Source organism: Lissotriton vulgaris, chromosome 2_1, assembly GCF_964263255.1.
Source record: "Lissotriton vulgaris chromosome 2_1, aLisVul1.2, whole genome shotgun sequence".
Classification (NCBI taxonomy): domain Eukaryota; kingdom Metazoa; phylum Chordata; class Amphibia; order Caudata; family Salamandridae; genus Lissotriton; species Lissotriton vulgaris.
In genome coordinates, this window is record NC_141687.1 from 94,855,005 (window position 1) to 94,873,435 (window position 18,431).

The 18,431-nt window shown below is 44.3% G+C and overlaps 1 protein-coding gene across 4 annotated transcripts in view; it reads left to right on the forward strand.

Moving 5' to 3' along the window:
- The window catches only part of RAP1GAP2 (RAP1 GTPase activating protein 2), a 1,533,685-nt gene that overhangs the window by 1,226,445 nt on the left and 288,809 nt on the right, over positions 1 to 18,431 (forward strand). For all 4 annotated transcript variants that reach the window (XM_086954529.1, XM_086954528.1, XM_086954531.1 and 1 more), the window contains one exon: positions 7,413 to 7,622. In XM_086954529.1, coding sequence (XP_086810655.1) covers positions 7,413 to 7,622 — 210 coding nt within the window. The remainder of the gene's footprint in view (positions 1 to 7,412; positions 7,623 to 18,431) is intronic.

Sequence of the window (18,431 nt, forward strand, 5' to 3'; positions counted from 1 at the left end):
GTATATAAGGGCATTGCCTTTCCATCCTCTGCCCTTTATCTCACTCATTGAGGTTATTTTTGATTCCTCTTACTTTTTTGTCACTGTTTTTTAGTCATTCTCTTCCTCTTTCTTCCCCCCTTTTGTGTGTTTCTTTCTCTTGCGCTGTGTTAATGTCTGATGAGGAAAAATCCAGGCCAGTCCACAAAAATAAGTGCTGGTGGTTCCCACCTGAAACCACCAGCTCAAATTAACCACTGGGTGGGGTGACAGGGTACATCGATGTCAGCCAGCAACCACATCATAATTAACACCAACATCACTGGCTTTCCTGAAGAAACATTTTTTTTATATCAACATGTTTTATTTATTTTTATACAAGAATACATTAGCAATTCTGTTACAGGGTTAGCATAGGTAATACCAAGCACATTTTTAACGTCCATGTCCTTCCATTCCTAAGCTTGCAGCCCCATCTGAGAGTTTACTCTTAAAGCTCATGGTTGAGCTGTTTCTTATTTCTTGGATTCATCCTGCACTCTTGGTGGGACCTATCCTGACTGAGAGATGTTTTTGGTCCCTTTGTGCTCTCGAATGTACCCGCGGCAGACCTTATTACACAAGTAAAGTATCTTTACTTCTTTCTCGAGTTTTATCAAATCACAGTTGTCACAGCTTTCCCTCCAGAGTGTGGAGCATTATCGTCAAACAGGGCGTGCCATCTTTTTTCAATGATTTCAATGGGTCATGCAAACAAACATCTATACCCAATATCTCCACTCCTGGCTTCCCTGGCATTCCCTTTCCTTTCTACATTTTCCCCTGTGTTTCTTCATTTTCTCACAAATATACTGGGCTATCCCAATCGAATAAGGTGAACAGGCTCCAATATAACATCAAGGACAATGCGGCCTGTTGAGAGTTTGGTGGATGGAGTTCACTCCGGAGGGATGGCGGAGGACCTTACTTCAACCACCCTAAGAGACCTTACCACGCCCAATGTAGAGATGTCCACTGGCCTCGCTGGCATCTTGATAGTATACATTGATAGGACCCAATGTCATGGCAGTTTCTGTTAATATAGGAAACGTTTGTTTGACTGTACGGTTAGCAATGGTGGATGGCCATCAAACATGTCAATCATCTTCGCTCTGGCAGTCCTTGCAGTGGTCTGAACATGCATATACCTGTTTGTGTAACTGGAAATGCGCAATATGGTTGTGAGTGTTGAATGTGGCACTCAAAAACAGTTGCCAGCTTAAGGCTTATTTTCACTAACTTAATCATTTAGGCTTCTTAGAGCCCCAATCCTTGTGAACAAACTTTAAACACCCATTCCATATCCTCTTGACAGCTCAAGCTCTTTCCATTTTCCCCATCCAGGGCACACACTTTAGTGACACCTCCCAGGATACATTGATGGCTTACTAGTGCTCTGTTAAGCCCTTTTCACATTGCCTTTGTTACCAGCCACCACATCACAATCAATATTCACAGGATCCCTGTGAAAAGAACCAGACCTTTTGGGTGACCTGGTGGCCCAGTGCTCCATTTCGTCCTATACAGCAGACCTACTCTTCTTAGTGGTGACCACTTACAGCACTCAGCAGCTGAGATCTAGAGAACTCATCTGTTCTAAGACAACCAAAACACTGGCATGCTTTTTGGCAGCTCTTGATAACTGGACACACAAGGTGTCATGGGAGCCTAGGTACTTCTATGATGCTTGCCCTCCAATTAATGTTGTTGCCACTCAAACTATGTAGTCCCCTGCCACCTGAATTTAGGAATCCCTGATAATGATCTAAGCTCTAGTGAATACTTACCAAGTCCACCCGGAAGTGCTTGCATTAGCCTTTTCACCTCTGGGTTGTCTTCTTCTTGTGCCCCTGTCTCATTTAAGTCTGAAATCCTAAAAAAAAAAACCCTTTCATCAAATGCAAAAAAAGGTGATTCGTGTGTCTTCTGCTTCAGGCATGCGTGATTGAAATTTTTTACATGTGATACTCCAAACACTGCTGATCAAAAGCAGTCTACGCCCATGCAACACCCCACAGAAGAAACCACCAGCATCAGTCGATCAGGGCACCCACTTGAAAAAGCATTTGATTTCATGGTCCTACTACACCGAGACTATAAAATCATAAGCTAAAAGACACTTGATGCAACATAGATTTTTAATCACAAATAGGAAGAGGGAGAGATGTGGCGCAGCGGCCAGGGTGCCTGACTCCGGACCACAGGGTTCGATCTCTGGCACCGGTGGTAGGTTAGCCCAGCATTATGTGACTCTGGGAAGTAGCTCGCTTAATCTTCCCGACGGCCTCCAGCGCTGGGACACCTCTCCGGAGGTAGCTGTGCACTTTACAAATACTGGTATTTCAGGTATGGTAGCTCAAGGTTTTCTTGTAGGCCATTTCTTCTACTGCTGTTGGGTCACTGCCTGTCTTTCTGATTGATCAGCAATGTCTTGATATTGTTTTTCCTTCCACATGTTGCATAGTCTTCTGCCGTGTCCAGCTCAAACATGCGTGCACCTAAAAAATCTTATGGCCAGCATTCAAATGCGTAAATCGGATGCCCACACTGTGTGTACGTTTTGGTATGTGTCCTGCATGGCCTACACCATCACGCCATGCATCAGACTGATGACGCTGGCCGATTGTTTTGGCTGTCTGCAAGGCGGCTGACGGCCTTTCTCAGGCATGTGAGGTGTTTTTGTATGGGCAGTGGCTGCATACTCACATCATCTGGTAGCATCTGCTGGCATTAGTCACTTAAGATTCTCACCATTACTAATTAGACCAGGCTTGCCTTAAAATGTATGTCTATATGGCTGGTATTTCAATAGTGCCAAGTCAGCTGAGCGCTATGCAGGGTCAAAGACAAGGACCCCCTTTTCTACAATATATTCTATTGCTTTGGCACATCGATTCCTAAAAAGCTAACTTGGTGTGGAAATATACAGTCATGTATGTGTTTTTTATGTATGTATGTAAGTGGTATTTCTTAAGCACAAATGTAGCCAAAAGACATCGGAGAGCTGTACAGGGTCAGAGGCAGGCATAACGTCAACAAGTAATAGGAGAGAGATGGCTGGTTTGAGGATAGTTAATGCGTTGTGACGTAGTGTTCTTTAAAGCATTGGATCTTGAACTCTTTCCTAAATTGGAGCAGTGATGGGGGGGTCCAGATGGATTCAGGAAAGTTGTTCCAAATCATTGGTGCATAGATGGAAAAGGCCACTTGCCTTGTTTTTTCTTTTTTATACTTTTTAGGCTGCAATGTGATGGTGTCCTATCTGTGAATGTTTCGAGAACCACCAGAGATGGATGCTTGTCTTGATGAGAAGCATGGGTGCTGGTCGACCCAGCTTTGTAAATTATGTAACTGGTGCTTAGGATGGTGCCTGCTGGTAGGGGAGCCAATGGAGCTCCATCAGGATGGGGAGGATGTGATCATATTTGTTTAGGCCCTGGAAGGCCCATGCTGCGGCATATAGGATGGACCTGCCTTAAGGGATGCTTATGTTGAGTCAGGGGGGCCATTAAGCAAGGCTTTACCACTACAAAGATGTAACAAGCGCTTGAACAACATCACTGAAGTCAATTTCTGGAAGAAATGGGTTCACTTTTTTTTAGAAGAGTGAGATAGTATTAGAACGTCTTTGCTTTTTTGGCATTGTGTTCCTTTAGGGTGACATTGGTGTTCAGGGCGAATCCAAGTAACTTGCCATTCCACAAAAGTTAGGGTTAGAAGCTGAGAACACTCTGTTTTTTTTCTTCCAATATCTACTTAGGTCAATAGACCTTTTTAGTGGAATGAGAGGAATCACTTTTTATTTCAAAGTACGGTATAATCATTAAAATAACACAATAAAAGGCTGAGCCAGTAATTTGAAGTTGAAAAATGTATTAGAAACTCAAAGCCAGATTAATATAAATCAGTCTCAAAATCATGCTGTAAAACATACATGATTATTAAAGAAAAACCAAAGTGGCGTACAACAGCAGAGTGCATATAAGGACCTCTGTTGCAGCTATGCAAAATATAAGAAAAACTGTTTGATGACTAGACAAATGGTTTTGATCCTTCTTACCATGCATCGAAAATATTTGTTGCATCTACTAAACTAAGGATGGGGAAAATGCTTTTCAATCAAGGAAACAAGTAAGGTGTCAGCATCAGAACCTTTGTAGACGTTCTGTAGGCAAGAGTTCATCTATAGCATGAAGCCACTCAACCAGAGGTGACAAGAGAGGTCTGTACCTCTCTATGGCTAAAGGGAATTTACTGAAAACCAAGATGGTTCTCTAACTAAAATGCACAGAATACATTAGAGAAATATGACCTCATACATATCACAATATATTTCCAGTTCCCAGAAAAGAATGTGGCGCTTTGAACACTACTCCCATATATCAGTTTCCGCTTTCAAAGCTTCCTTTTTTCTTCCCTTCGTCTGATAGTACCATCTGGTAAAACTTCCTTTATTCTTCATTAAAATTATTTGATCTTTCCAGTTAATACTCCCCTCACTATCTCTAAAATACAATGTGCTTTTCACTAACTAATGATTGCCTTTGGTCTGCACCTCCTGGGGAGAAAAACTTGCAGAAAAACAACTTTCAGATTAATATTAAATGTCTCGACTGTAAGCTTAATCATGCTAACTTAATAGTTTTCTTTAAATGTATATTCTGCAACCAACATTTAATCCAATAAATGACATCTTTAATAATGAATAAAGCTCTTTTTGTACTGTACTCTTTTATGTGGCACAATAACTTAATACATGTATTAATAGGCAAACATGACAACTGGTCACGATTTATAAGGAAAGCATTGAACACCCATATGATTCATTCTCACTAATCACGGAAGAATTAACTGCATTAAAGGCATTTTAGCACACCACCTTACAATCTAAAGCTATCGAAGATTAATATCAACAATCCAGATGAGACTGACAAGGAAAAGGTTAATACGCACACACACACATATGTGTCAAAACACACAGGAGTTGCACTTTCTGTACCTTTGGTGCACCATATCTCATTTGTATTATAGTGTCACTTGAGTACATAAGACCAAATGTAAATATATATAGCCTAACGAAACGTAAAAGGATGGAGCCAAAAGTATGCTACTCCAAAGCCATCAAAATTCTTATCATGGAGCCAGGTACATACTGTTTGTTGTTCTTGGCAAATAACAGGAATTCCGTTCTAGGGATGCTAGCAATAAGTGTTGCATTACAAGAATGCAGCCCTCAAAAAGCGCAAGGACTGGGAAGTCATGACCCTCCTGACACCCCGCCCAATTCTGGTGGGCCCGGCCTTTCAATTGAGCGATCCGCCCACCTGCATAAAGGTTCAGGTGGTCCTAGCCCCGGGCCAGGGAGGAATAACACAGTACTTTGGAGAAAAGTGAAGAAGCAGACTACGGTGCCGGGTTACATGTTGGCGGAGAGGAAATTCTGTTGAAACAGTTCTCTCCCTGCCAACACAGTGGTCCGCCCGTCCAAATTAAATGTAGGCGAACCATAGATGGCTGTGACTACTCTGTCACTGCTGTAGCCAAACTTTTATATCCCGATGGAGTAAATGCTGTCAGAGAATTGGCTGTATGTCTATCCGCCCAACTAGGGTGGGTGGACATATATTTGTTTCTTTACTGTCCATCACCACCAGACAAACCCTGGTGGTAAGGGACAGTAAAAAACAAAAAAATGCCTCCTCGCCATACAAAATCACTCCCATGGGGATGGCACATTATGTTTTTAATTTTCTAATAGAGAATCCCGTTTTCTAATTTTCTTTTTGAATGTAAAAAATTATACAGTTTGGTGGAAGGATCCGTCATGTTGATAGAGCCCAGTACCAAACTGCTAAAAAGGTTAACAGGAAGTGTGTGATGATGGTTCCTGCCGATGCTTTAGAAATGACCATCAGCTTGCCAGTCATTTCTAAAGTCTGCAAGTGACATCTCTGTCTGGGTGGTGGAGCCATGTACTCCCGTCACCCTGGTGGAGAAATGGGTCTTCAATGATATAAATGTCGGCCCCTATGCCACCGTACGGGGTGGGGGATTCAGAACAGAACTATATTCCCATGCCCCATTTTAGGGAAAGAAGATGTACAACTGTGTAGGGCATTTCCTGCAAAGCTCCATAAAATATTGATGCTTTCTTGCATCTGTTTTGTTTATATGTATTCGGTTGAGTCTGTATCCATTTATCCATGTGATGTGAAAAGTATGAATTGTAAATGGTATTCTCTCCATCATCCATGCCTAATGTCTTTGATAAATGCCCCCCCCCCCAATTTTTAGTGTTGCTCAATTCACAATGATGGGCAATACAGCAGGAGAGTCGGGTCTCACCCTGTTCCTTTTTGGGTACTTAATTTTTTTTAATGTTCTTAACAAACAACATTAAATCACCTTCATCCAATTAGTTTTTTTATGATCCTTGAAATCAGCTCTCTAAAAATAAACACCGCTCCTTCAAAGTAAGAAGAAGTGTCTTTTGAAATGAATGCAGAGATCAGAGGGAAATATGTGCTCCGTCTATGGTTGATGATTAACGTTGCTTTATATCAGGAGTGTCCAACGTAGGCCCAGAAGGGCCGGCTTCATGCTGGGTATGGCAGATACCTGCTGGTTGAATAATTTTAGATTGATTTCATGCAAATGTATCTTATGTGGGGTTTCCGAAGATCTTTCAAGGATGCACTCCCTAGCCACCACTTATTCATATACTGCATAGATCATGAAAATTATGTCCGTGGTCTGCTTTGTTTTCAAAGATGATAACATTAATTATTTCAGAAGCAGAACCAAGTCATTAGAAAGAGCAAGAACAACAGAGTTAATACAAAGTCCCATAGTGTTTCCAACATTACTTCTTTACACACATTTTCACTATCAGAGCAATTCTCCAACGTACCATACAAGTTTGAACATCCATGTCGCACCTACCAATGCCACGCTTTGCTTAAAAGTTCTCCTTCCATAACTTTAAAACATGTTGGGAGGCTGTGTGATCTTCTTCTGAAGGCTACTTGTTTCTCCTGTAAATGTCTGCTTTCTTTTCAGGCTGAGGAGTGGCCATGATTTTTTGTTGTTGTGCTGCTGATGAGCAGGTTTGGTGTGGAGAGGCCACCGTAGGCGTCTGGTCAATTGGTACAGTAAGAACCATCTAGCGTGCTAATTCGGTGCAGACCCATGTAGTGTCTTTATAGACTATGCACAAAGTAACTCTAGAGATAAGAAAACATATTCTTTTCCAGCCTCATTTCTTCTTAAGAATACAGAAACAACTGTTTGATCCTCTCATCATTGCTCAAGTCTATCAAATCTTTGATTTGCTGGTCAGAATATGGACTTTTCCCACTTCAAGAATATTAACTTTCAGATGTTTTCTTCTTCAGATCCTCGAGAAAGAAACCACATACCCATTAATCATCCTACCACAGTTTGGGGGCTACTGGATTGAGGATCCAGAAAATGTTGGCACCCCGACATCTTCAGATAGCAGCATCTCTGAAGAGGAGGACGAGCAGCCCAGCCCCAGCACCTACGGCTACAGGCTGGACTGTAAGGGATCAGCCAGGGCTTACAGGAAGCATTTCTTGGGAAAGGTGAGTTGAGGATTGTTTTTACATACTTTGCATTGTCCAACACAGAGTGACTGAGAACGAAGCATTGTCATGATAGTACTAGGGCTGGGCAAAATTTAATGACGCCCATTTTAGACGGCAAGGATGCATCTTGTACTAAGAAAATAGCTCTAAAAGATGGATTACACTTCTCACGTATTATTCACCTAATTATGAGTAATTTCCTGTAAGTACAAGTAATTACACTAGAAAGAATTATGCCTGTTACACCCACCTCTAATGGGACACCAGGGAACTGCAGGCAAAGATAAAGTCAAGGATACTAGGAAGGCCTATGGAACAATTTGAAAAGTATTGTAATGTGCAGTGCAGAAGCATTGGGCCTGATTGAGGCAATGCTAGGTGGCCGTCTGTCGGGTGGTGGAGGGCGTTTCCTCCATGACCCTTGCTGGAATACCACAATTTAGATTTTTAGATCTGAACTAACCCTGTATGGAGTTTGTACCTTCAGAGTAGCTGTCAAGGTGTCTCTTCTGAAGTCAATACGAGTTTGATGAGATGTTCACGCGGCCACTCTTCAAACTTTTTGGTTCCTCAAAAAACCAAAACCCCCCAAAGCAAGAAAAAACTAAAATAAATTACTCTGCCACATCAGGAGTGTTCGTCTAGGAAGTTGGGGTAATTTTTCAATTTTTCAGCTAGGGTTAATCTGGCAGTCCTGAACTGGAACAAAAATACATCAGACCATCCGCTCTAAATTGGGTGGATGGTTTGAGGCATCTACGCCTATGGCCACACCTCCATCAGGCGATGGTGTATAGTTTCTGATGGAAGAGAAAGTAGTAGCACCATTGTCGGAAACATAATGGTCCATCTGACTCAAACTAGAGTGGGCAAACCTTTGGTTTTTCCCTGTTTTGTGGCAGAGTACCCTGTCTGCCAAACTCTAAATAAGTTCCAATGTGTTGTAACTCGTTTTCACTGGCAAAAAAGAAAGTGTGTGGTCTAGTACTCCTTCATGACCGGAAGATGCCCAGAAAGTCCAACCTATTCGATGATGCAAAGAAAGTTTAACATTAAGACCTTCCATAGAGGTACCAAAAATGTGAAAAATATGCAATAATCAAATTAACCCATTAATGTCACCTCCAGTTTATTGAGAGTGAACTGTGGTGTTGCTGAATTTGACTTATAGAAATACTGCATCTTAGCAAGGATTAACATTATCATTACCATCCGCTATTGCTGGTGATAACTATTTACAGATAAATGCATATAGGTCCCTGTTTGTGTCCGTAAAGCGGAAAGACAGCAGCTAAACAGTATATTCTGGGTGCTTTAATATAATTATTGCATCAGCCTTGGTACCATGGATATAGCAGATTTAAGAAAATACATCTGTATGATGCATTTGTCTTAAAGATTTGCTCATGTGATCTTTTGCATTGCAAATACATGTTATGTTGCAATATGTTATGCCGGGCTGTCTTGTGTTGTGCCTTACTATGTTATGCCGTGTTGTGTTATGTTGAGCTGTGTTGTGTTACCTCCTCGCTGAAGGTACTGTTTCCTGTGAGAAGCCAGATTTAAGTGTGTGATCAGTTGGTAAGGTAAGGCAGTCTGGTTATCAGGTGCATAATTAAGTAGACATGTAGGAAAGACAGAGTTTGCATAGATATTTTATAATCATGACTGATTGATTTACTGTGAAAAAAAATGGTAATTAGAACAATTAAACAAGGCTTTCAATGTGAGGATATCCAAGATCTGGAGTTACCTTTTTTTGGAATATTTTGAACTTTTGATGCTGTTGCAACGCTGCTGATGCTACGCAACTAGCTTGATGGGATCTATTTTTTTTATATCAGTTGCCATCTCACAGGGAACACTTCATAATCACTCCCAATGGGTTCCCCTGGAAGTTAACCAGCCTAGCCTTCCTCATGAGCACTTCATCATAAAAAGGACATGGGGGGGGTCAACATTTTGACACTCTCTTTTGCCAGACAGATTATATTGTGCATTTGGATACTTGTAACTATCCATAACTAGCTTACAATATTTGCTGACACCTCTACTCTATTGCATATATTTTCCAGTTATTTTGACTTGACAATTGACACAATAGTCACTGTGCCAATTTATGGCCTCTCGTTCTTCCTCTTTCTCTCTCTCTGTCTCTCTCTGTCTCTGTCTCTCTCTCTCTCTCTCTGTATATATATATATGTATATATATACACACACACATGCATGCACGCACACACACAGAACACACACACATGCACGCACACACACACACTCTGAAAAAAATAATGTTAAAGTGATGTTATAATCAGGTGAAATGGCAGTGACAATGAAACATATGTACTCAAAAAGTCATTGTCAGCTGTCATCTGTAATGCGACTAATGGTGTAACAGACCAGGTCATGAGTGATGTAATATGTGGGGTAATTACCAGTGCTTGTTGAGGGCGTAATTATAGTTACTTTAGGGCACACGTTATAGTTACTAGAGATAGCTATAACTGGTGTCTTTCAGTGTTTTTTTAGGTTAAACCTTTAAGTTGTCACTGAAATCTCACCTAACTATAAAGTTACTTTAAACATTACTTTTTTCTGTGAATTTCTCAGGTTTTTTTTACGTAAAGAAATATTTTATTACCATAAGTAAAGTCAATCCCAAACTGCGCCCTGGCTATTTTTTTCTAATTTTGGCCCGGTGGGGGAGGATCCTTCTGGGATCAGTGTGCAAGCGCTAGGTCATCCGTACCTTGCCCCTTACATATTAAAAAAAAAAAAATCTCAAGACTGGGGACTGAGTCCTGTAATGACTGCCCCAACATTTCCTTTCATGTTGTGGCCAGCCAATCAGAGCACCTGCTCCCACCGGAGTGGGTGAGGAAGCCCAAGGGAACCCCGGGTCAAACAAAACACTTTACTTTTTTAAGTTGAGCTCACAGGATCTTTGTGAGAGTCCCTCAAACTCACCTATCCAAATATACTTATATTTTTATACCTGCATTTTTGGAAAACTACTGAAGCAATTTACAGCAAATGACAAAAAGCACTTCTTCTGGACCAAGATCTACCTTCCTGTTAAATTTGGTGTACATCTGTTTAGCCATATTGGTTGTAGACCTTTTAAAAAAAAGCCTATGGAAAATTCATGGGAATTTTTCTTTTTTGGGACCCTCCTTTTCCTCGGCCCCTACCGACTAAAACACAAAACACCAAAGTTATTAGCAAACCAAAAAAGTATTTCCAATGGAGACGCAGACCTAACTAGAACTACCCTGTCAGGCTAGAGTCCCACATAAATTATGCAAAAATTGAAGTAGGGAACCCACGGTAGTTTCCATGTTTTAGGCTAAGAGCAACTCCTGTATATAAACCACTCTACAACACCGGTGCCACTTGAAAATGCTCACTTCAAATGTCTGTTTTTCTTGCAGAGTTTTTAAGCATACCATTAGCACAGTGCCATCTATGCAGAGATAGAAAAGTGGCAAAGACTTTTACCATTTATGCAGCAAGGCCTTTAAGCATTGCACTCACTAGTGGCATCCATGACTCGCAGAAAACTGCCAAAAGTCTGTTGCCACTTCAGGCACAGTACGACATGCTTTAGATTAGTAAAGTACCATCCATGCCAACCTGGAATTATTAAAAGCAAACCCTGATATGTGTTTCACTGTCTTTAGAGCACATCAGAGAGGTATAGCTATTTCCAGACAGAAATTAGCACCCAGCGTAAGTCAAAGCAATACCCTTTCAGGCTTAGAATGCAGCATAAATTATGCAAAAAGCAGGAAACCCTGGTTAGTTCCCATGTTTTAGGTGGAGAGCAAATCTTTTATGTAGAGCAACTGCAACACCAGCAAAGCTCTAAAACTGCTGACATCAAACATCTGCTTTTCTAGCCACCTTGTATTCATGGTTAGGTCAAAGTTTCCATGGGAAGAGCATTTTATGTTTAGTTAACCCCTTCCATGTTTGTGACGGAACCACTCCGTCACGAGCCACGGGCGGGCTGTGCTCATGATGGAGTGGTTCCGTCATGCCGCGGCCGCTCCGCCCACGCAGCACTGATTCCTCGCCTGTGCGGGCGAATTAGTGAGTGGGCGGAGCCGTGACGGAACCACTCCGTCATAAGCACCGCACCCGTGGCTAATGATGGAGTGGTTCTATCCCAAGCATGGTGGCGCCGCGCGACCCCTCCTTCCACCCAGCGCCACGGCGGAATTACCGCCGCGGCCAAGATGTTAATAACTTTGGCACCATTTGACAAATCTTCTCAAAACTTTCTTCCAAAGAAATGACCCATCTCAGTTTCTTCCTGGGAAGTTTTGGGGTGATTAAATACATTGTTTTCCCGTTTTAATTCCCATAGGATGTTTTGGTAGCCGATGCAGAAAAAAAAGTTTCTCGGAATTAAACCAAATTTAGCAGAAAGTTAGATCTTTTCTCAGAAAGTGCACTTTTCATTGTTTTTTGTGAATCCATTCAGTCATTTTCTAGAAACTCATATTTAAAGAGGTTGAAGGGATTAAAAAATATGTATGTGTGATGGGTGTTCCCACTGGAGTTCGGCAGTCTGTAAATTAAAAAAATAAAGATTTTTGATTGACTGAGAGAGCTTTTTCTCCCATGGGCCTTTTCTTTCCTGCGGGACAAAATGAAACTGATTGTCAGGCTGCAACTCGAAGAAAAATGTTGCATCAGCCCATACAGGCCACTGGGACTTGGTCTCTGTGTCCTAAATGCGTTGAAAAAAAATAATAATTAGGGGGCAGGGTAGGGACCCCCTGGGGCTCGTGTGTGGGGGACCCAGAGGGACAAAATAAAGAAATGTCATACCTTGGATACTTCATACTGTGCAGGACTCTGGACAGCCTTCCCGTGAGGTAGAGTGGAGTCATACAGTGAGCCTGTTCAAGCTTCACTGGGTGAAGCTAGCATGGCCCGTGGTACCATAGAGGTGAAGCTTGTCCCACAGTAGTAGTAGTATGATGCTGGGATGCCTCAGGGTAGCCATGCGCTATACAGGAGCGTATTCATTCATTCATGATGGTATTGCAATTAAAAATAATAATAATAATAAATATACCGGGGTGGTGGTCTGTGAGGGGATTGGAACATGTGGGGAGGTGGCTTCCAAAGCACCTGCCCAGTGGTCAACCCCATGCTGTGCATTGGCAAAGGCTGTGTGCGGTGAGGGGCTAGGTGCACATGGGGGTAGAATGCCGGCATGGGGTTGAGTGCTGGCCCTGCACAAAGGCCAGGCTCTGCAGCTAACCCTCAATTATGCAAAGCCACAAGCAGTGTGCAGCAGGGTGTTTTGTCCCTGTGGAGGTTGGACACCCATATGCCAATCCCCTGCCATGTACAGCCGAAGGCCGTGTATGACGTATGAGCTGGGCACCCACCGGGTGTGTATAGGGGCTGCACTCAACCCTTGCTGCACATGAGGTTGAATGGCACGGGGTCTGGGTGCAGGGCTAGCCGCAGGCCAGGCCCTGTGCCCTCGCTCTCTCTTGCTCCTTCTCTTGTTCCCTTTCTTTCTCTGCTTTATTAATTTCTTTTAATTTTGTCTGGCTCTCTCTTTCCCACTCTGTCCTTTCTTCCTCAGCCTGTTTCTTATTCTCTCATGTTTCCTTTTCCTTTCGCAATTTGGGCGATTAGGTGAAAGTTACAGGTATACGTAAATGTTTCCCTCCTGTTAAATGGCAGTAAGCTATTTTTGTAAGATTTAACATTTAGAAATGCTTGCTAACATTTAGAAAATGTCATTAAGAAGGTAAAAAACCCACAGTTTGTTCAAATGAGGCTGTGTTCTCAGGTTTATGAATTTATAAGAAATATGCAGAAACCTGTTGAACTACCCGAGATGCCATTTAATACACTTGAACTTTGATTTTTATGACAGGCTGTGATTTTGAAGGCAGGCTTGAGTTTCACATAACTGAGCAAAAGGTACATTGGTGACTGACATTCCAATTCCTAATTCAGCGAATCAGGATTTTCAGATAGCACTCCTCGATCTGCTTTAAACGGGACCTCAACTCTCTCTCTACTGCTTAACAACTACTACAACACGCTTACAAGCTGATCCATGATTCCCAGAGAGCCAGCCCCCTCTGCAGACTTTCTTAATGGTCAACTGACCTATTCTGTTCCTATTATGACACTAACTAATAATTCTGCATTGTTATGAACCTTTTTGATTGTTCTCACGATTTTAATGCTATATTGTTTATACTTTTTAGGGCTTGCCTGCTGTGCGCATGCGCATAGCTGGTGAAGCTCTATAGGGGCTTAAATAAGCTTTACCTAGACTTGCGATTGACTGGCGATTTGATGCTGTGCCCGTGGCTTTTAGGTCAATGCGCAAGCGCATTGACCTAAAATGCGCGTGCACATCATCTAATCGCCAGTCAATCGCCAGCAGCACTCCTCCCCTGCTGCTTCACACCCTCATGCCGCTCTCCCCGCTCCGCCCCCTCCCCTGCCCGCCGTGTCACATTTCTCATCCCCCCTCCCCACAGCAATGCCCTCAGCCAGCCGGCTTGTATGCCTGTGCCATTTTGTCGTTACACGCATTTATGGTGCGCATGCTTACAAAACGACGCAGGCAGCCATGTCAAAAGCTTATTATTAATTTTTTTTTCCAACTTTAGCCACTCTGCACTGCGTTGCTAAAACAATTGGCGAAACCAATAGATCACAAAGACGAGACCTTTTCGCTTTGCAATGATTGATCTTTGCATTTAGATAAGGGTCAGGTCCATAGTTCCATGGTTGCAGATGTTCATGTTGTACAAAGAATCCATTATTTAGTAAGCATGGGCGGAAAATCCGTTACGCTCGCGGATTTTGCGGATTTTCGGTAAATTTGCAATCCGCGAGATCCGCGAATTTCCCGCAAAATCCGCAAATTCGCACGCAGCGGATTTTTTGCTGCGTGCGGTGTAAGTTCGCAAATGCGAACTTACACAAAACCCTCGCGAACTGGCAGAAATCCTTGCGAACTGGCAGAAATCCTTGCGAACACAAAAAAAGCATTCAGCAGGTTCAAAAGTTCAAACTCATCATTAGTAACCATTCCCTGTAGTGCTTCCTGACAAGGGCCCCTCCAGAGTTCAGTTGCTAGTTGCAACAATTATGTGACCCTGCTCTGACCCTCACAGCAGGCTCATAGAATAGCTACAAGTAGGCCACAAACGTCCTGGAAAAAAAAATTGCACTGAAACAGAAAGCAAATTACAGATAAGGAAGCAGGTGTCAGACTGGAATTTTAAAACAGTGACACATTAATAAATCAACCCCAAATTAATTCATGTCAGTTGAAGCAGACAGGTGTGCTTGCTTTTCCCCCCCATAATCTACAGTGATGATGAACCAGAGGGTGGCATTGATAAACCAGAGAATGGCATGGGTTAAACAGAGGGTGGAAGGGGTGAAACAGAGGGTTCTGGGAACCTGTGATGATGAACCAGACGTAGAAACAACATAATCGTGACCGTTGCGAGCCGACATGTAAGTTCGCAATTGCGAACTTACACAAAACCCTCGCGAACTGGCAGAAATCCTTGCGAACTGGCAGAAATCCTTGCGAACACAAAAAAGCATTCAGCAGGTTCAAAAGTTCAAACTCATCATTAGTAACCATTCCCTGTAGTGCTTCCTGACAAGGGCCCCTCCAGAGTTCAGTTGCTAGTTGCAACAATTATATGACCCTGCTCTGACCCTCACAGCAGGCTCATAGAATAGCTACAAGTAGGCCACAAACGTCCTGGAAAAAAAAATTGCACTGAAACAGAAAGCAAATTACAGATAAGGAAGCAGGTGCCAGACTGGAATAGTGACACATTAATAAATCAACCCCAAATTAATTCATGTCAGTTGAAGCAGGCAGGTGTGCTTGCTTTCCCCCCCCATAATCTACAGTGATGATGAATCAGAGGGTGGCATTGATGCACCAGAGGATGGCATGGGTAAAACAGAGGGTGGCAGGGGTGAAACAGAGGGTTCTGGGAACCTGTGATGATGAACCAGACATAGAAACAACATAATCGTGACTGTTGCGAGCCGACATGTAAGTTCACAATTGCGAACTTACACAAAACCCTCGCGAACTGGCAGAAATCCTTGCGAACTGGCAGAAATCCTTGCGAACACAAAAAAAAAATCCGCAAATTCGCGAGAATTCGCGGATTTTGCGGATTGCGAGTTCGCAAATTTGCAAAATTCGCGAACGCAAGATTCGCAAAATTCGCCCATGCTTATTGTTTAGTCATGGCTCATCGGAGGCTCCAAACATAATTTGTAGCACCGTGTCCAGATGGTGGCAGATAGACTCTCATACTGGGACAATGTTCCCGTCACAGAGTGGGTACTAACTTTAGATTCATTTTGAAATTGGCAGCGGGACACATATGTGATCTGGTAATCGTTTTTCTTCATAGTTAATTTTTCTCCAGCAGTAGTAAAGATGTTGCCATCATGCTGGAGTCTTGGCAGTGTAACCCAAACAGTGCTTTACGTGCACAGTTGACAAGAAGCGTTTGAATTGGAAAAGAAGCCCCTCACTCTATATGATCTGTTGTACCTGAATCATGGTTTGCATTAAGTCTGCAAATGAAAAAGGTGATTTTGCATCTAGAAACTACTCACACGTGTGCTTGTTGACCTAGAAGTTAAGTTGCAGACTTTCTGTTTTTGTCGTGAAGAAAAATAATTGTCAAAATGGCGTGGGTGAACGTTTCCAGTAGTCTAGCTTTATCACTTTTAGTTTTCATTAACACATTTCCTAATGCACATGTTCATGTCTACGTCCGTGAAAGACTGCTAAATCCTCATTGCTGCTGGACAAACAGGACGGGAGGCCGTCACACTACAGTGCCCAACTTTAGCCGCTCTCCCCGCCCCGCCCCCTCCCCTGCCCGCCGTGTCGCATTTCTCATCCCCCCTCCCCACAGCAATGCCCTCAGCCGGCTGGACGTACTTTCACTTTGACGGCCGTGTTTCTCCTTGTCTCTCGTGTCACCAGGCTGTGTGTGCTGACTCCGCGGGCACCATGATGTAACCCCACTCTCTTAAATGCCTACATTATACCAGTCTTACATCAACACCACATCCACCACCACATCCACCAACACATCCACCATCACCTCCACATCGACCATGACATCCACCACCACATCCACCACCACCACATCCACCACCACCACCACATCCACCACCACCACCACATCCACCACCACCACCACATCCACCAACACATCCACCATCACCTCCACATCCACCATGACATCCACCGCCACAGCCACCACCACATCCACCACCACCGCATCCACCACCACCGCATCCACCACCACCGCATCCACCACCACCGCATCCACCACCACCACATCCACCACCACTACATCCACCACCACATCCACTACAACCACCACCCCATCCACCACATCCACCACCACCGCACCCACCACCACATCCACCATCAACACCACATCCACCACCACCACCACCACATCCACCAACACTTCCACAGCCACCACCACATCCACCACCACCACATCCACCACCAACACATCCACCACCACCGCATCCACCACCACCGCATCCACCACCACCGCATCCACCACCACCGCATCCACCACCACCACCACCACACCCACCACCACCACACCCACCACCACATCCACTACAACCACCACCCCATCCACCACTACCACCACCACCACCACCACATCCACCACCACTGCATCCACCACCACCACATCCATCACCACATCCACCACCTCATCCACCAACGCATCCACCAACGCATCCACCCTCATCCACCACCTCATCCACCAACGCATCCACCAACGCATCCACCACCACCACATCCACCACCACCGCATCCACCACCACCGCATCCACCACCATCGCATCCACCACCACCACCACCACATCCACCACCACATCCTCCACCACCACATCCACCACCACCGCATCCACCACCACCACCACACCCACCACCACTACAGCCACCACCACATCCACTACAACCACCACCCCATCCACCACCACCACCACCACAGCATCCACCACCACCGCCGCATCCACCACATCTACCACCACCACATCCACCGCATCCACCACCACATCCACCACCACATCCACCATCACATCCACCATGACATCCACAGCCACATCCACCACCACATCCACCACCACTTCACCACCGCATCCACCCCCACATCCACCACCACCACCACATCCACCGCATCCACCACCACATCCACCACCACATCCACCACATCCACCACCACATCCACCACTTCCACCACCACCACATCCACCACCACCACATCCACCACTGCATCCACCACCACCACATCCACCACCTCATCCACCACCTCATCCACCACCTCATCCACCACCTCATCCACCACCTCATCCACCAACGCATCCACAACCACCACATCCACCACCACCGCATCCACCACCACCGCATCCACCACCACCACACCCACCACCACTACATCCACCACCACATCCACTACAACCACCACCCCATCCACCACTACCACCACCACTGCATCCACCACCACCGCATCCACCACCACCGCATCCACCACCACCGCATCCACCACCACATCCACCACCACATTCACCACCACCACCACATCCACCAACACATCCACCATCACCTCCACATCCACCATGACATCCACCGCCACAGCCACCACCACATCCACCACCACCGCATCCACCACCACCGCATCCACCACGACCACATCCACCGCATCCACCACCACATCCACCACATCCACCACTTCC